The sequence below is a fragment of the Parasteatoda tepidariorum genome, chromosome 6 (assembly GCF_043381705.1).
Source record: "Parasteatoda tepidariorum isolate YZ-2023 chromosome 6, CAS_Ptep_4.0, whole genome shotgun sequence".
Classification (NCBI taxonomy): Eukaryota; Metazoa; Arthropoda; class Arachnida; order Araneae; family Theridiidae; genus Parasteatoda; species Parasteatoda tepidariorum.
This window is the reverse complement of record NC_092209.1, coordinates 41,669,991-41,690,628: the sequence shown is the minus strand read 5'-3', so window position 1 is coordinate 41,690,628 and position 20,638 is coordinate 41,669,991. Positions and strand designations below refer to the sequence as shown.

The 20,638-nt window shown below is 26.3% G+C and overlaps 1 protein-coding gene across 1 annotated transcript in view; it reads right to left on the bottom strand.

The window, feature by feature from the left end:
- Positions 1-20,638, bottom strand: part of LOC107438966 (cleavage stimulation factor subunit su(f)) — a 68,136-nt gene that overhangs the window by 3,893 nt on the left and 43,605 nt on the right. Inside the window, exons 4-19 of the mRNA XM_016051394.3 lie at positions 15,620-15,652; positions 14,807-14,904; positions 12,423-12,524; positions 11,549-11,675; positions 10,093-10,251; positions 9,881-9,962; positions 7,070-7,179; positions 6,077-6,193; positions 4,981-5,055; positions 4,761-4,904; positions 3,529-3,631; positions 3,151-3,220; positions 2,776-2,872; positions 2,101-2,205; positions 1,024-1,171; positions 412-506 (exon numbers count right to left, since the gene is read on the bottom strand). Of these exons, the coding sequence (XP_015906880.1) occupies positions 412-506; positions 1,024-1,171; positions 2,101-2,205; positions 2,776-2,872; positions 3,151-3,220; positions 3,529-3,631; positions 4,761-4,904; positions 4,981-5,055; positions 6,077-6,193; positions 7,070-7,179; positions 9,881-9,962; positions 10,093-10,251; positions 11,549-11,675; positions 12,423-12,524; positions 14,807-14,904; positions 15,620-15,652 (1,665 nt within the window). The remainder of the gene's footprint in view (positions 1-411; positions 507-1,023; positions 1,172-2,100; positions 2,206-2,775; positions 2,873-3,150; positions 3,221-3,528; positions 3,632-4,760; positions 4,905-4,980; positions 5,056-6,076; positions 6,194-7,069; positions 7,180-9,880; positions 9,963-10,092; positions 10,252-11,548; positions 11,676-12,422; positions 12,525-14,806; positions 14,905-15,619; positions 15,653-20,638) is intronic.

The following is a 20,638-nucleotide window of genomic DNA, read 5'->3' as shown; positions in this document are numbered from 1 at the left end:
ACTGTCTGCAAGCTTGTCAAACTCTTCCTTGGCCTGACAGATCACCAGATCTCTCTCCCATCGAGCATGTCTGGGTTATGATGGGAAAGCGATTGCATCTGGCACGGAATGTTGATGACCTCGTTCGACAATTGGATCGAATTTGGCAGGATATACCACAAGAGACCATCAGGGAGCTTTATCGGCCTATGCCACGCCGTGTGGCAGCTTGCATCCAGGTAAGAGGCGGGTCAGCACCTTATTGAACTTGTTACTGTAACTCTGCAATAAATAATTCAATTGTTCTGAAATTTTAATCATTTACTATTCTGTACAGTGTCTTCTATCCACAAATTTTCGTTTCGATCGGACAACTTCTTCTTGGTGCGTCGATTTTTTTGTTATAGAGTGTATATAAATGGCAAAGCTTACTTGAAATGATGTCGGAGGAGGTAATAAAGTCATTAAAAATGATGCAGATGGAGGAGGGGGAAACACGCCACCAGGAACAGGGTGTGCCTTAGTAGCTGCAAAAAATAAACAAGGATCTTAAAGACATTACAATATAAAAACGACAATATAACTTTGAATCCTGCAATATTGAATAAAATAGTTTTTAATGAAATTATGTAACCATTAATTCACTTTTTAGTAGATTTAAACTAGATCTTCAACCATAAACAAAAATTCAAAGAGATACTTAACACATTACCATCAATGTAAAAAGGTTAGGATTTTATAAATTGTTAGCTCGAATACCTGGCTTTTATAGAAATAGTATGACATATGAGCATATATGAATGAAGTATATTACTTATACAATGTGCAAAATACTAATCATTTCATACATTTTTTGTTCAAATTTACGTATTCTATGTAAGAACTAGACATGCTATGGAATGTTGGAATGCATACAATTATGGTAACATATACATTAGATTCATATTCATGCCCTTCACATATACATTCCCACAAAATTTGTCCAAAAGAAGTATGTAGTAATAGCACTAGAGTAACTGCATGATTGAAACTGCATCCACTTACGGCATATTTGGCGAGGTTTATAGGGTATCATATTTAAGACATCAGGTTTTGCAAAAGGAGGCTTTCTATCTTTATCATCATCTAAAAGAGAGTCCTTCATGACCATCATTGAAGTTGGCAAACTAGAAACATGGCTTTTCACAATTTCCTAAAAATAAAGTTTTATCATTTGAATACATGTACTACTTTCAAAAAGGGCATTAATTATATTGAAATTAAATGAAACACTGGCAAGAATCAAAAAGATGTTCATCAGAATAAAACATATATTTTTAGACTTTAAAATTCGGTTAATATTCCTTGCAATCAGGAAATAAGTCCTCAGTGTGCAAATTTCTAAATTAATCAACATTAAGCTTAAAATTAACTTTTATATCTTAATTATAATAAAGCAAATCTGAGATAAGTAAACAAAAAAATATATATATTGAACCCTGAAAAGTTAGAACGCTATTCAAAAAGAATAAAATTTTATAAGACAGAAATATATGTTTGGTTAGACTGCATCTTCCATGATGGAACAGCAGGCAAAATAATGAGAAAAAAAGGCATACTGGAGGAAAGCCATCTGATCAAAACTCAATTTAATGTTCAAAATCAAAGAAATTTCAGTTATTTTGATATTAAATAGTTATTAAATGATATTAAATAGTTATAATAGAAAACATTGATGTGTATTAACATATATATTAGAACTTTTAGTTGAAAGTTTGTGTTTCATTTCATTTGAGGTAGAAAATATCTTCATTGAACTGATAAAACTAAGAAATAACATTAAAACACTCTTAGAAAATTCTGGTGGTGCACAGGCACTATGATAGCAGGATTGAAAAAAAAGTAGGATGGGAAGAAGAAAATTAGAAGGAGCAATTGCATGTCAAATAATCAAAGTCAGTTGCTTAAAATCATGATTTGAGCAATAAAACTTTTTCTAACAAATGAATGTAAAGCATAAAAATATTTCAACAACTATAGTGAAAATTAGAACGTTTTTCATAAAGTTTACACAATTCAAATTTCTTATCTCAAAAAATGTACACAAGATAAATTTGCAAAAAAATAAAATATAGATATTACCTTGTAACCAACAGATTTCAGTTCAGATGGAGTACAAGGATATAAATCCATGAATTTATATCGATCAACCAATAAGGCTGTTTCTTTGCCTTCAAATTCTTTGAGCTGTAAAATATAATCTAATCAATTTTATTGAAAATTATTACTCACAGCATACAATAGCAGAAAGAGTAAAATTTTCAAAATTATTTATTAATATTATTCACATATTACAATGCTTGAATTCTGTAAATGAATTATAAGTTTCAGTTTAATTTAACATTTATAATGATCATTGAAAATGGAAAACAATTTCTATCTAAAAAAATAAAATAAATAAAATTAATTAATTCATAAATAAAAACTCTAATTTAAAAGAATTTTTATATTAGTGATAAAATTTTTAACAAAATAGTAAATACCAGTCTTCTTGAAAATGACAGATTGATTTTGAAAATTAATAAAAAACTGCATAAATGGTTTGGAGAAATTGCATGCATTGAAAAACCTGCATAAATAGTGGCAATTTTAAAAAAAAGCTCTATAACAGTTAAAATTATATTGCAGAAAAAAAGTTAATTGTTGAATTTCTTCAAGTTCTAAAATTCATTTAAAAATAAGTTCTTACAAATATTCAATCTCAACTTATCCCAAATTTTACAAGTATCATGGACAAATATAAAGTAACTCTCATACCTGTTCAATGACTGCAGCTCTTCGTTTTTCAACTTTTAGTATGCTTGATAGATCTCCCACATTTGATTCAAACTCCAGAAATTTATTCCATATTTCACTGGAATAAAAAAAGTTAGTATCCATGAAATAATATGAATAACATTATATGACACTGGTTAATTGGTTTTTTTTACAAATATAATCTATTTGATTGTACACAAACATTATGTGGATCAGCAAAATTTATATAGTAACTGATAGCAAAATTCTAATGCTTCATACTTCCAAAATTATTTGATTTCTATTCAATAACTTAAATAATGATCAAATTGGATAGCAATGATATATTAAATGAAATGATTTAACATTATAAAAGAAATTTCAATCGATACTTACATTTGTCTTTCAGCAGGTAAATTTCCAGATGAAAGAACTCTTTCAAAAAGTACCCTTGTATTATTGTCATCTGTAAAATGATTTTAAACAAAATAAATAAAGCATATTTGAAAAAAAAAGGTAAGATACCTTAAGTGCTTGACAGCACAGCTAAAGAAAGTGCAACAAATACAAATGAAAGAAAACTTATAAAATAAAGAACAGATCACAGAACATGCAAACCAGTAAAATATGAGTCGTAAATTAATTACAGTACTCTATAAAATTTCATTTTTGGATATTCTACAACTTACATAAGATAATTTTCTATTCAACAAGGAAAAATAGTATAATAAAATATATACTCAAACATTTTATGGCTCATATAAGATAACTTACCATTCAAATGAGAAAGATAGTCTATGTAAGATAAAACATAATCAGGATTATCTCCATGCTTTTTAAGGCCTAGTTCAAAAATTTTGAAAGCAATATTTTTGTCCTAAAAAATAAAAACAAAAATATATCCTATTATGCATTTTTCATTTTTACTATTTATTGCAGCAAAAATCAAATGCTGATTTGCGTCGATTATTCAAAGCAATATTAATAGTCTAATAATATCTGTTACGATCTCAATACAAAAAACAAATTAGTGGAAGAAAAAGTTAAGTGACATTTTAGTGCAGTTGAATAAAGTTACCTTTAAGTACAATAGAATAAGAAATCTGTTTACAAGCATGTTTTCAATTCAAAACTGCTTTATTTAATAAATAATAGTTAGCTGTTGTTTTTATACTTAAACAACAAAAAAAATGATGTTCAATACATACAGTAAAACATTACAGATCTTCTAAATTGCTAAATCAAGCATTTTTACAAAGTTACTTAACATGTTCATTCACTAAACTTCACAGATAGTAACACAAAAATTAAAAATAAATTACAAATAATGACTTATGTTTAAAATGGGAAGATTTTCAGTTTTTAAACTATAAATTAGCATGTTCTTCTACCAATCAAGTACCAAGCACCGCAAATAGTACCACAAAGATTTTAACTCTGACTTTTTATTTATTTCTCTTCCATTATTAAATCGCTTATTTATTCCATTGCTTATTCATTCCATTATTTACTAAATTTTTAATGAAAATTGCTCCTCATGTGATATTTTTCCTTATGTAATGTGACAATACTTCTCATTCAGTCAGTAATTTAAACTGAAAAAGTTTTCAGTCACTTTTAAAATTTATTTATGATTAAATTCAACCTTAAGTTTTATAGATATAAATTTAATAAATATTAAATTTTAAGCCATTTTAATTACCCAAGTATTATTAATTATTTTAATTTTAACTACTTAATTTATTTGATAAAGTTTTATAAACGTTAAGTTTTTCCTGTACTTTCACAAGCAGCAATGCAAAATAACAAATAGTTATCAGACAATTTTACAACAAAACTATTTAATGAGAACTAATTTGAAGAATAAATATTTTTCTTTATAAATACTCTTTTTCCTTTATTACACAACAAAAATTACACATACATCTAATTTATAGAAGTTTTGAAAATTATTTAGGAAGGACTTATAAAGCAAACATTTAAATGCTTCAGACATGAATATTTACCTTATTACAATAATACTCCATCCATGCAGCAGCAACAAATATATGATATCTTGTCTTTTCATTTTCTCTCATTTTGCGAAAAATATTTCTCGCAGATTTGATGCCTTCAGCCCTGCGAGCAAATTTCATGTACTGTATATAAGCCTGAAAAAGAAATATGGCATATTATGAAGAAAAGTCTAAAAATAAAATTGAAAGAAAAATATAAAAAGATACTTACAAGTGTTGGATCAATATCTGGATTTTCAATAAATTTGTTATAAATAGCATGAACTTTATCATATTTCATTCGTCCCTAAAAAAGGATGAAATTATATAAAATTATAATAGACACAATATAATTTTATTTCTTTATAACAAAAACTTTTATTTTTATTGAAAATTGAACAAAAATTGTATTTACTTTCTTATAGAAAAACAAAAACATGTGTACAGTACCCCCCCCCCCCCNCCCCCCAAAAGGAAAAGAAAAGATGCCACCTTGAATAACTTTTGTTCGAATAATTTAACAATCAGATTTGCATGAATTAAATGCCAATATGGGATCAAAATATGGGAAATAACATATTTTAGGCATAATTATGACTAAAAGTTAGGGCCTTTAATGGCTTTTTGCTTCTTTAGCTATATGTTAGGAACTTCTTAATTCAATCAAAAAAACTTTACACAAAAATTTAAAACTGGTTTATCTAAATATGTAAGAAAATCCTTCCATTTAAAAAATAATTTATGTTTAATGAAAAAAATCTTGTAAGATATGCAAATATATTTTTCAAACTATTTCATTTTAAATGACAAAATACAAAACTTAAACAAAATTAATTAAATGGTTATGGAGGAACAAATTTTAAAAACTCAACTTTTAGAAATTTTATAACTCTAATTGAGCACAGTAGACTCTCGATTAACAGCGGTTTTCAAGAAATGCTTCATCCCAGATATGCATATATCCCAATTAATCTATTTTACACAAATTTTGATGAAAAAATTAGAGAAAACGTAATTGTTTTCTTCTGTTTTATAATGTGTCGTGCAGTTTTATTACCAATCTCATACTCAAGCATTAAGGATTTAACTATTTCTTCATTTTCCAATTTTTTAAAATTATTTCCAGTTTTTGATTTATACTAAGAATGACTCCTTTGTGTTTCGATACGTTAACGCTGTGAACAGAATGCAAAGCACGAGAGAAAAAATTTTAGTCTGGTCAACACTAATACTTCTATATGAAGTTAATAGTATGTGAAGTTAAAAATAAAAAAATTATAAAGTATTGAAGAAGAAATAGTTAAATTTCGTAATAATATAATATCAACCTCTTCAAAATCTGCATATGCAAAGTGTAACAACATATTAGTCTTCAGAAATGTTGCAGTCGCCCTATCATAAACAGCTGCAGCTTCTTCACTAAACATTTTGCCAGCAGCAAGGTCCTAAAATAAGAAAAAAATTATTTTATTGATTAGTATAATTGGTATATAATTGCATATTATGTTTTAAAAAAAACAGTAGTATGTTCTAAACCAACTTTCTTAAAGCTTCTGAGCTCGTGATTAAGAATAGCTATATTTTATTTATATATTACAAAAAAAAAAAAAAAAAAAAAAAAAAAAAAAAAAAAAAAAAAAAAAAAACAGTAAATTTAAATTAATACTTGTTGCTGAAGCAATATTTGTCATTAGTTCATGGATTTATTAATTTAATCTGAGCAATCACAAAAGCTTAAGAATTCAAAACTTGAAGAGCATTTGTAAAAAGCATAAATAATTTCCTTTAAAAAAACCATTTACAAGAAATAAGTGACAAACATTTCTAAATTTTACTTACGGTGTATAAATTGCTTTAAGACTAAAAAATTAAAATACTATCCTCAAAATATAATGCCTACATAATTAATATTTGAGGTTTATATTTATCACAATTAAAAACAATAAAAATCTCTTTTGAGTATTAATTTTTCATATGGTAGTCAAACTAATATTTTGCAATACTTAAAAATTCCTTAAACACAATTCTTCATAAAAATATATATGTTTTAGATGAACATTATAAAACAATAGTTAATTTAAAAGTAATGTTGCTCATTATAGAAGCAATGATTCAACTTAAAAAAATGATTTTACAAAAATAAATTTTAAAATAATGTAACTTGAAATAAATTTAAAAAAAACAATGAAAAGATTTAAAAAATCAAATCATTAGTTAAAATATCAAGACAAAACAAAATTAATTAATGGATAATCAGTTTGAATATTATATACTTTTTTAGCATTATCATAACTCAAAAATAATATAATAAAAATGCTTACCCCTTTCTCTTGTAAAAGTTTGCTAGACAACTCAAGAAACAAAGCAGCCTCATACCATATATCTGGGTGGTGACCAAGACATAACAGGCATTGTTCATAAGCAAACATAACTAGAAAAGGAAGGGAAAAAAAAGCTTTTAATAAAATCAATTTTGAAAAGAAAAAAAAAGTTAAAAAATACATGTATTCTCATAGCAAAATAGACTGTAGAAGATAATGAAAATGAGGATATGCTTGCATTAAAAATATGGAAATTTTAGTCATAAGTGTGGCACAGAAATTTTGTTTGGTTTCACATAAAAGCTGTAATTTTCAGTAAAAGTAGATCAATTAGATAGAGTAATTGGAGCCTGTATCTACTGTGGGTAATCAAAATGTTCATGTTATGAGTTGTTAATCCAATTTTATCATAAAATTCTGAAAATCAAGCATCTTCTTTAATAATTTGGTAATATAATGTACTTAAATTTAACTTTAATATAACCATTTAATAAATGACTTTCAGTCAAATAAGTATAAAATGAGATTATTTTAAAATTCACTTACACTGTAGCCCTAATGGCATTAATCATTTGCTCTTTCTTAAAAAACTATCTATATAAGGCAGCATCAAATTCTTAATTATTAGCTGTATTCATTCTTCTCAAAAATTACGTCATTGAACTATATTCCTTTTTCTTTCCATTTAAATCGCAAGATTTTTTTTCAAAGACAACATAGTTTGCATCTTTCAGCAAGGGTGAAAGCAGGGTTCGTGATTTTTTTGATTTTTTTAAAAAAAATCAAAAGAATCAGATTTTTTTGATTTAAATCGGATTTTTTTGATTTAAATCAGATTTTTTTGATTTTTATTCAAATACGCTGTAAGAACTTTAATTTATGATTAAAAAAAATTATAAATGTTTAATCAAATTAAATTAATATTAAAACTATATTGTAACAATATTTTAGAAGCTCTAACTAAAATAATTTTTCATTATAATGCTTCATTATAAAGGCTTTGAATGCATAGCAACCATTTTGAAACAAATGCATGATTAAAATTTAAAGACTAGATGAAATAGAGAATTTAAAGAATGCTTCAGGGGTCTGTCTGGGTTTTTCTGAGAGGTACCTTTTTTGTGAAAATTAAAAATTATATTAAAAAGTCTACACAAATATTGTAAAAATATGGATTTATTGTTTCTTACGAGACACAAAAATAAAATTTTAAGAAAAAGTATTTTGTGTGATTATTCTTTCATTTTTCCTAAAGTTGAATTTGTAAAGGTACCGGCTTGGACAGACCCCTGTGCTTTAACTATTAAAACAAAGTTTCAGTTAGCAAACCATAACTTTAATTTAAAATTGTGATTTTTTTTTTTCTCTTGATTTTTAAAATGACAAAATAAATGTAGCAGACTGTGTTTATAAATGTAGTCATTCATCAAAAAATAAATAAATATTTAATCTATATATTTTTATATTAAAATATTCATTTTTAATTCTATATCAAAATAGATAAGTTAAGCTAAAAAAAAAATTGAAAATCTATGTATTCATTGGAATTTTTTTTCGCAAAATTTCTTTATAGAAAATCAGATAATGTCAAAGATACTGTAAACATATTATGAGAAAAAAATACCAGTTAATAACCCTACTGCATCAAATAGACTTCGAAAGAGTTTGAAAGGGAAGAATGACACTATATTAGGAAAAAAAACATCTGAATTCATCAGCCCGTTTTTTTTTTTTTTTCTGTTTTTGGCATATTAGGGTAATTTCTTTTTAATATAACCTCAAGCTTCAGAAATATACATTTTCCACCAATAAAATATGATGTAGATTTTAATTCACGCTTTTTCATTCAAAAGGTAGAATTTTAATTAACATTATTTGTATTATTTTTTGAAAAAAATTCATGTTTATTAATTACTTTCTACAGCTATGCAAGTCTATATTAAGACAGCATTAAATGTTTACTTTAATCTGTACTTTCAATCTCAAGAATCAAAAGATTTTTAAAAATGTAATTTCAAATGTGTTGGAATTTAACACACACCAAGAAAGTAATTTCGTTAACTAAAATTAATTAATGCAGCAATTTATTTAAATTAAATTTTAATACTAAGAAAAGAAAATAATAAAAGTATCAAAAATTTAAAACACTGTTTTTTAACTTTTAAAATCAATATATATAGATAAAAAAAATTAGTTGATTTAAATCAATGATTTTTTTAAAAAAATCATTTGATTTAAATCATGATTTAAATCGTGATTTAAATCAAGCTGATTTAAATCAACGAACCCTGGGTGAAAGCCATAATAATCAAACTAGATCACACTAATACTAATGAAAAGATGGATGAAACAACAAAACAATTGCATAATTTGCTTGATTTTTCAATCTATACTTTACATGATTTTTATTTCAGCAAGAAAGTTAGAATAAGAAATACAGTCAGAAAAGCTCCCAAAAATATTTTCCATTATAAAAAAAAAAGTTTGTTATGAAAAATATTCTGTTTATCTAAAAATTGCTTGTTTAATAACAGAAAGAAGAACAAAATATCTAGTTTAAGATATAGAAAAATTAGTTAAACTTTTTAGATACTTTAAGAGGGCCAGCTGTTGTTGCCCCTTTTAAAGTATCCAAACCACAAAAACAATTTGAAGCACACTTCACTAGCTCTATGCCGTTAAATACAATCAATATCTGCTAATCTTTTTACTTCAAATATGTGAACACCAACTAACATTTTAAACAACTTGAGTAAAACAAGTTTCTCTTAAGGAGGCAATATCATAATTTTTATAACTTTTAAACTATACCTCTTTTAGTGAGAACTGATTGATCTTCAGTGCGTAAAGGATTGCTTTTTTCCCAAAGAATATATTTCTTCCATAGTTCAACCTAAACAACAAAGAAAAACATGAAACACAAAATTAGAATATAATTAATGATGCTTTTAAGTAAAATATCAACATGAACTTAAAAGAAAAGACTTGGAACTGAAAAGTGCTTTAAATCAAAATGCACATACTTGTTTGATTTCTTCAGGAAGACCTTGGGGTGGAGTAGAGGGTGCATTTCGATTCAAACCACGGGTAACAGCTTCATATTCCTTGGCAACTCTTCGAGCATTCATGTAGTCTCTACTTCTATCTTGTATCATTTTATCAGCAATAATAGAATTAATACCCTAAAAATTAAATGCCTTGTGTTAAAATGGAATCTTTTCTTTTTATTGATTAATTTCTTTTTATTGATGAAATTGTTTTCAAAATTCAGATAATATTAGAAATGCAAAACATGTAAAAAATATAAAAGCAACAGTTACAATTTTTTCTCTCAAAACGATTGCTTTTATATCATTGTGTTTAAATATAGTATGACCAGGACTTCAAAATCTGTAAATTGGTCCCTGAATGCATCTCAAATCTCACAGGAAATGAAAAATATATACCTGGAAATCACCTTAATAAAATATAAATCTACTTTTATTAAACAGATTAATTACTAGTTTTGCAAAGAAAATTAAAAGAGAAATTTTCGATCTAATGAATGGAGTTTTATACTTACCAGACAATGCAGATAGCAAAATAATAAATACTACATAGAAAAATTCTATCATAATTCAGAAATTATTATTAGTGGTTTTTTTTTTTATATATATATTTTAGTCCTTTACGCTTAAAATTAAACTTAAGATAACTTCATTCATCTCAATCAATTGGGGAAAAAAAGAAGTAATAAAAATGGTTATTTTAATCTAAAAAAATAATTATTCATATTTTAAATATTTTTTAATGGTATTTTCTATCAATATAGCAGTACATATTGTAAAAGAAGTTTTTGTGAAAATACTGATACTTATAGTTAAATACATATATATACCATGTAATATTTGTCTATAATGATGATAAACTTTGAAGGGAAAAATATTTTTTTTTCATTTGTGGATTGGCTTTGTGTTAAAAATTTATAACAGAAAAACAAAGTTGAAATACATAAATTTAACTTTCAAAAATATTTCCATGCTTTGCCATGTACAAAATAGCCTTACACAGCTAATAATAGCATATAAAATGTAACATATGATAGGAAATCTATTACCCAAAACCACTTTTGCACTAACCACTAATTAGGTATAACATGAAACTAGGCAAAAATTGCTAAACTTTCTGATCAATGCCTCAAGAATATGCTGATCATTTATTCAAGCATGGTGGACTTACATTTTTATTATATTTAGGGTAAACAAATAAATGGAGTATATAGAATACAAAAACATATCATTAAAGAATAATACTAATTAATTCACATAATTAAAAAAAAATCATATAGAGAAAAAAAATTACTTTAATTCAATACATTAATTAATACTTTTAAAAGTTTTGTCACCATTTTAAAGGAGTCTGGTACCCAGCCAATGGTAAATACTTAAATTTGTTTTGTCAAGTTTTTATTATTTTTGTTTTAATGAAAATATGCATTACTTGTTCATAATTAACATAATCTTTCCACAGCTGTTCTATATTCATCATAGGATTGATAATACCACGCTGGTAAACTTTTCTAACAGCAGTTATTCTTTGATTCTCTGCATAACTTCCAACAGCCTCCCTGTAATAAAATTTTAAGTCATTAATTAACTTTAATTTAACTTAATTAAAAATTTAATTAAGTTAAAAAATTAATCTTTAATACACTAAGACAAAAAAGAAGTTGTTCATGGTTTTTCTACCATGCTGTCAATTAAAAATTTTCTAACATATGTTAAACCTATCAAAATGAAATGAAATTATATGAATAAATGAGAATGAATATATGTTTAAATATTTATTTAATGATGAATATATGATTAAATATTTATTTAAATAATATGAATCATATGATTAAATATTTATTTAAATAGATAAATGAAATGAAAAATAAATAAATAAATGAAATGAAATTATATATATCAAATCAAACCAAATCTTAATTAAATGGAATGCAATTCAATGGCCCACAATCCATAATTTGATTTTCAGCACATCACATGCCTAAAAAAAGTGATGCTGGAAATTAATGTATGGTACAATAATTAATGTATGGTCATTTAGGCTCTATTCTAAAGCCCAATTAATTCTTTATTGCAAGATGATGCATATAGTTTAAAATTATAGCTTTGCTTTTCTAGAGTAAAATACTTAAACTGCGGCTTTATTTTCCTTGATGAAAGAGGTTTGAAAAACAGTGTTAATCATTTTCTTCATAAAAAGATTATCTAAAGTAATAGCATTAGTATTAAAGCTATTGTAAGTAGTATGACTTTTTTTTAACAATATTCAAACATCATACAAATGGAAAAAGTTATTCAAAACTTACACATTTTTTAAGAAATTAATATAGTCATTCCAAATAGGATATGAATTAATATCCATCCCCATTTTCTCCAATGCAAAATCATATGCTTGTGCCATTTTTTCCCTGAAAATAAAAAATGTAATTTAGTAAAACATTACATTCTTTTAATATAAGTTGAAGCATAAAATTACAAAAATAAAATCTTGTAAAATAAAATCTGATTCGACAAATCGATTAAAATAAATGTAGTTAAATAATTAAAAATATTTCAGGATATGTTATAGACAAGGAAAGTTTCTAGCTGTAAATAGTTTAAACCAATAAACAGTCCCCCTGTTTAAAAATGAATATTTTATTAACCTTACAAAAAGTCTTATAAAAATATTTCATAAAAATGTAAATTCAATTAAGGAAAACTCAATGCATGCATTTTTTTTCTTCAACTGTCTAATGTATCTAACTCCTAGAGTAACTTATGTCCTGCCTAATGCCATTTATATAACATTTTGAGCAGAAGTTAAGTTAGAAGTTAATTACATAAGTTACATCATCTTACGTTTTTTGTTAAATGTTTGACAAAAATTGAATTATTATCTCTTTTATAATCTACTGGAAAGAAAACAAAGTTCTTAAAATTTGTATTTATTTGATTCTTTTTTTTAATAGTTAGCTTAATTATCTTGTTTACCTCCAGAAGTGGCAAAAATTTGATAGGGAATGAATTTTTTTGAACTATTCAGCAAAAAATTGTAATTTGTAATGATAGAGGCATAGTGCTTCAAATGAAATTAGAGTATTTAATGTACTCAATAAGTAATCAAAATTTTGATTGACGATTGTTTTTATTTGGCAATAATATGATGAAAAAATAAATTCTAACTGTAGTGGTTGGGAAATCATCATAACTTACATTGTTCTTCATCACAGAGCTTAGCTAAACTTAGAGCACTAGTCAAAAAATGGAAAAAACTTATTTTGGAGATAATGATAAACTCTACTTGTAGCAATCAGAAAATGATCAAAACTTGCATTATCATCACACACAAAGGTGCAGTTATTATTTAAACCCTCTAACTGATATCTGAAAGTGAGTTTTCAAGTTACATTTTGAAATAATATGGCGATAAATTGTATTTGAAGCTGACACGAAACTACTGAACTTGTCATGTTACCAGACATAAAACTCCAGTTGAAATTTGATCAGTTTAGCTGGTCAAAAGTGGTCACAGTTTCTATTACTGATAATTTTTCGTTCAATTCTGTTCGTAGCAGTCAGAAAATGATTGAAGCTTGTGATGTTATCTAGCACAAAGCTTTAGTTAAAAATTTTGCTATTTTTAAAGTGATAGGAATTTTGATAGACCATAAACTTTTCCTCGGCGACAATATTGCAAAAAATTCTGATTATAATTCTCTGCAAATGATTGAAACTAATAAAGTCATCCAGTCTGGAGGTCTGGTAGAGATTTGAGTAGTCTAGTTAGTCAGAAAGTGATTAAAATTTTGATTACAATATTTTATCATCTCAAAACAAAGATAAAAACATTGTAAATGATAAATAAATAATAATCAATAACAAAGATCAGAATTCATTAAAAAAAGCTAATAAAATATAAAAGGATCTGAATTTACTGGCAGGTATATCATATCATGACTTATAAAGGTAACAATAAAAGGTAACCATGTGGCGTAACTACCACTATAAATATTAAATACCAAATCACTAGTATATAAGACATGTTAACTTGAATCTATTATGAGGTACCTTTTGACAGATGAAGGTTGACATAGTCTAAAATTAATTCCCCTCATTGGTGACCTCCAGACGTGATAAGAGCTTGCCAAAATTGATGGATAATCCACATTTAACAGTTGATTTGCTTTAAATATACTGCTCAAAGAAGAAGTAAATAAAAAAATTTAAAAAAATCCGGTGAAATAAATAAAGTCTCCCGGTCAATAAGCAATATTGAAGAAAAAAAATAATAATGAGCGAAATGCTATAAACAAAAAAATTAAGGAAAAATAAAATAATGAGCAAAATGCTAAAAAAAGAAAGAAAAAAAAACGAAGAAAATATATGAGCAAAATTGATCTAAATATATTAACAACATGAATCAATTAGTGGTAATTGTACATCGAATTTTATCACAGATGAAATTCTGGAAGGGGAGTAATGTGGAGTAACTACCACTACAAATATTAAATACCAAATCACTAGTATATAAGACATGTTAACTTGAATCTATTACGAGGTACCTTTTGATGGATGACGGTTGGCATAGTCGATAAACTTTAAATCTCCTTAACCATGACATCCGAATTCAGAAAAATATTTTTTGCAATGATTTGTATTGAAATGAGATTATGGAATTCAATGGTAGAATATGCATAAAAATACTTACCTATAAGATGGCAGAGAACCTTTAGTTTCTTTGACATAACTTAAATATACTCTCCAAAGATCAATATTTAATACTTTGACTAGACAGCGAGTAAATAACTGAAAAAAAGAATTTGAAAAATCATCAAAATCAAATAAAACTGCTATGGCAAATATATTTTTTTGGCAATGAAACTAAATATTGAAAAATACAATTCGTAAATAATATTTCCTAAGTTTCATACAGGAAGTTTTTATTTTTTAAGGATTAATAAATCAGTACAAAAACTTATGATTTCTTAATTTCGGTTAGAACAATAAGCTTTTAATTAGTAGGAAAGTAAAATGGTAAAGAATCGACAGTTCTTTATCAAAGGGATGAGAAATTATGAAAAATTAATAAAAAATTATAACACTAGCATTTTTACAAATTAAATATGTGAAAGAATATCTAGTATTCACCTACTATATCTAATATTCATCCAGTTTCTGGCCTTGCGATCGTGGGTTGCAATTAGCAAGTTTGATGAAGCATATAGCTCCGATATTTCCAGAACCAAAAATCATATTTCGTTGAAATGAAAGTGTGTCAAGACAAAGTACATTTTTGTGTCTGATTAAAATATTTTCCGAACTAAATAAACAAAATTTTTTGAGGACATTCCCTAAAACCGTTAAGATTGAGTCTTAATAAGTGAGAATCCGATCATTAGATCAAAAGTTATTTAAGGTGTTTCATTTGTTTCTTGCACACTGAACATGTATTTAATAAAAAATGTAAGTTACTAAATTTAAGATTTTATAAAAAAAATTTTAAAAAAAATACAAAAATTACCTTTTCAACTCTTTCATAGTTCCTAGATTTCATCTGCAAAAAAACAAACAAAACTATTAATAAAAAAGAGAAGAAATAAAGACAAAATTGCAGAAAAATGACAAAATATAAATGGTATTTTTTTAATGAACATGTAAGTAATAAAAGAAAAAAGCATTAAGACATAAACCAAAAGTAAAGAAATCAATGAATTTCAAGATTATATAGTAAAAACTGCTACCAAAATGCTGTTTATTGCAAAATCCGAACATATGTTTATTGTAAAATTTTTTGTTGCAAAATCCGAACTTTAAAAAATTGCTTTAATAGCTTCGAAGAAATAACAATTTAAAAATAATATAAATAATTTGTATTTATATGAAAAATAAATTATTTAAAACAAAAAATATTTTAATTGTTTTTCCTTCAAAAATACTGACCAGTATAAAAAATAAGTGTTCTTGTACAGATCAAAATAGCCATTACCGAAATACAGATCAGTATTTCGGTATAAAAAATAAGTGTTTTGCATGTGGTAAAATATTTCATATCTAAAAGTAGAAATAAGTTTAGGTAAATATCCTGTAACGTAGGGGTGCTCAACCTGCGGCCCGCGGGCCAAATGCGGCCCGCCAACCCTCGATGTGCGGCCCGCGGCCGCAATCTGAACAAAATGAGAAAAAAAATTAAATATTTGTTTTTGAAAAATAATAAAAAAAATTCGGTAATTTAAACTTACAGTTTTAAGTTTTTGACGCAACCAATCTCAATGTAGTTTTTCGATGGTTAACGCTACGGATTTCAGCATAGTTTTAAAAATCCCAATATATTTAATACATCATTATTACGATTTACGAATTTTAATTACCACTTTTGACGCTTTTCGTATGTGCCGATTCCAATGAATTTTCGGTAGTTATTGCTACCCATTTTCAAGTAGTTTCTGAAATAGCGATTTTTGAAAGTTATGAAGCACTTTATTTGTGCAAACTTCATGGAAAATCTAAATGACTTTAGATCCTTTCTTCAACAGTTATTGCTGCACATTTCCGCCCGGTTTTTAAAACTTCGATATTTTAGCATGATATTATTACGAATCGCGAGTAAAGAATCGCTCATTTAGAAACCATTTTTTGACATGGCTTATTTGTAACGATTTTATCGCGAATCAAATTATTTTACAATCGTTATTTTAGAAATTATTGCTACACATTTCTACAAGGTTTTGAAAGTACCGATATTTTTTATACGCTATTGCGACATTTTAATTTCAAATCTCGCATTTAAATTACATAAAATTTTGATGGACTTTATTTACTCCAATTTCATCTAAAATATTAAAGTATTTTGGTTATTGTTTTAGTAGTTATTACGTTTTCCCCGTGATTTAAAAAGATTATGATATTTTTAATACTTTGACAGCAAGCGAGTTTTGAATTGCGCATTAAAATAATTATTTTTTACGTGCTCTGTTTGTGCCGATTTTATCATTTGCGTTGTACCGATTTTAACACGAATTTTTTAAGAGGTTTTTCGAAAGTGTTTTTTCTTCTTTCCCGTTATTGCTGCATTTTTATTTGTGATTTAGAATATACCTGATATTTTCACACAATATTACAACTCGTGAAATTCGATTCAGCTTTAATTTTTTTTCGTAACTTAAAAAGTAATTACGTATCTTAGCCAAATCAACACCTTCCCAGGAAAAAAAACCGAGATGTGTTTATATTAAACGCGGTCCGTTTTGCAAAAAAAAAAATTCAAAACACGGCATAATTCTTTAGTCCCATGAACACGTGCAAGTTTAACAACACACATCGAACCTATTCTTTTTGTTGTCACATGTAATTTAAAAGTCATACATCGTAATTTGTATTTACGCTATCTGAAAATTGCGCATCGCATTTCGTATTAACATTAACGAGATTTAAAAATAATCCATCGCGTTTCGTATTTACGGGATTTAAAATCACATATCGCGATTCGTGTTCTGGCGTTTAAAATATCATCCGTTGCTACTTTTCTCGCAATTCATATGCACGCGTTTTAAAAACCATATATCGCGATTCATATTCATGCATTTTAAAAATCAAGTGTTGTGAGTAGTCCTTTCGCAATTTAAAAGCCACACGATTCGTATTCACGCGATTTGAAAAACAAGCATCGAGTTTTTTATTTACGCAATTTAAAAATCACACATGGCAATTCGTATTCAAGCAATTAAAAAATAACACATAGCAATTCGTATTCAAGCAATTAAAAAATAACACATCGCTATTTGTATTTCCGCGATTTAAAAACCCAGAAAGGAAGAACACCATCTAGGACAAATTCCAAAACTGATTATGTTATTTGCTCTAAGTTTAATACTACCCACAACAACAGCTTCTGTCGAAAGACTGTTTTCCAGAATGAATTTGGCCTGTTCAAAATTACAGAGTAGTCTTTAAATACAATCATTACATTTTCATTTAATGGCTCAAAAAATATCACATGATCAAGTAGATAAAATTATCACAATATTCAAAAATTTTGCAAATTACAGTATAACCATTAAGAAATTTTTTAAACCATTTTCTACCTTCTTGGAGCATTTTATATCATTTATGATTATATGCTGGGAAATGATTTGTATATCATTAAATTTTAACTGTATAAAAAATTTAATCAAGATAAGTTTCGTAAAGTAATGTAAATTTTATTGATTGTTAATTGATTGTGTATTAATTGTAAATAGTAAGTGTCATGTTAAAAATATATTCGTCATAAAAAGTTGTAAACAAGTATCTTAATAGTTTTTTATTATTAAGGAATATAGTTCCTTAAAATTTAATGTGTTTTCTTTCTTTCTTTTTCTTCCCTCTCTCAGCCTCTTATTATTAATTTAAAATAAAAATGTCTGAAAGTTAAAGTACATTCCCTAATAAATGCTAAATCTTATTTTCCACTTAAGGGGTTTTGTTTTAATCATTTTTAACCCTATAAACTTTCTTTAAATCAAAGTATTTAACTTGAATTTATATTAATAACTAGAATATTTATTTATTTGAAATTTAATTCTATGAAGAAAAAATTTAACGTTAAAATCTATGTTTAAATGGACTTTTGTATTTTGTAATGTGATAAAAAAAATTTCAATTTTTCCATAGTTTTTAAATTATTTCAATTTATCTAAATTTTTTCTGATAAATTGATTCTGATTTTCGAATTCTGTTTTCCTTCTTAAGTAATCAGTTTTGCATTTTCTAATTTTAAACGTTTTAAAGTATTGTATTTTCTGCAAAGAGATTACAAGGTTAACCGACAAAAAGAATTTAGTGTTATATAAACAATGATGTTTATATAACAATCACCACCAACAATTGCTTTCAATATGTCGGTCTAAACACTTTGGCATGCGGCCCTTCATTGGTCAATCTGCTGTGCATGTGGCCCTTCACTGAAAAAGGTTGTGCACCCCTACGTGTAACGTTTCAAATTGAGAAATAGGTGGCTATTTTTATTAATTGAGTAAGTAATAAATTTACATTTAGTTATTTTTCACTTTAAAAAAAAAATGCTTTTAAACCCCATGACTCAGTTTGGGCAGATAGGTTTTTTTAACAGGTTTAAACCTTCTTAACCCTGGATTTTGTTTCTGCTAAATAAACGGTATGCCAATCTGTATTTATAATCAAATAAAAAATGTTAGCGGGAAATCAATTTGCAAAAATCAAAACATATGGCACCCAAGAGAAAGATTTGGACTAACTCTTTCACTGGACAATCAGCAAAGACACACACTTAAAGTGGATAAGTGAACTAAAACTCTGAAAAATAACATGTCTATTTTTGGCAAGCGCAAAAAATTGTGCCGAAGCTAATTTTTTGCCAACAATGTACCAACTATTAACAAATAGGCGTTTATTTATTTATTTTTAGGTTTTTCATTGGAATAGCTTTCTTTTTCGCTTGTTAAAATATAATGAATTTAAAGTGCTTTTTCAATCAGTTATTTTCGCAATTAAACCGTACCCAATTATTTTTTGTTTGTATATTTTAAGACATTAATTTCCCAATTTTTATTGATAAACTTTTTGTTTTAATCCCCAATAAATATGCACTCGTTACAGAATTAAACGATTTAGTGTCCATTTGCCGAAAATAGCGTGAACTTTCCTGGCTAACAGGACTTTACCTACAAAAGTAAGTATCACGTGAATAGTTATAAAGTTTAAAAGTGTTTTCGTTTCGTTGCTCATACTCCAAAATTAACTTCGCAATCACAATAGATATGTGCATGTTCATTGACTGCTCTCTAAATCCAAATGCATCACACTGAAATGTAAATTTTCCGTTAAAATAAAAAGCAATTTATGCTATTTTTTAAATATTCAATTATTTTTTTAATTTAATTATTGATACTTTCGATCTAAAACAAACATCTTCTTTATTAGTATTTGCTAATAACAACACAAAATAGTTTCTAATAATTTGTGTCCTATTACCTAAATTAAGGGTGCACAACCTGCGGCCCACAGACTATTGATGTGTGGCCCGAGGGAACTTTTAAACACAACAAAAATTTCTTTTAATTTGGTTTTTACTTAAACATAATAAATTTTCTTAAATTAAAATAATTAATTCAAATTTATAATACTCTAAAATGCGTATATTTTTTGCACTTTCATTCTGTAAGCTTCTTTTTGGTTAGAATTTATATCCTCCCTAATATTTATGTATATCTATATATACTTGATAAATTAATTATTGTGAAAAATGGAAAAAGTTTTTTGAAAAAAGTATCCGTTTTTTAGTTTTAAATGAATTCAAATAATTAAAAGCATTTAATTAGAACACTAATATATATATAAAAATCATCATATTTGCCGCTAACATGACTAAATATGAGTGCGGCCTTTCGCTAATCTACCTGCTGTGCAAGTGACCCTTCACTCAAAAAGGTTGTGCACCCCTAATCTAAATGAACTGAAAAATGACAACTGGGGGAGGCTTAGAAATATAATGGCAACATTTTTTTTCTTCGATTTTTGTTTCTAA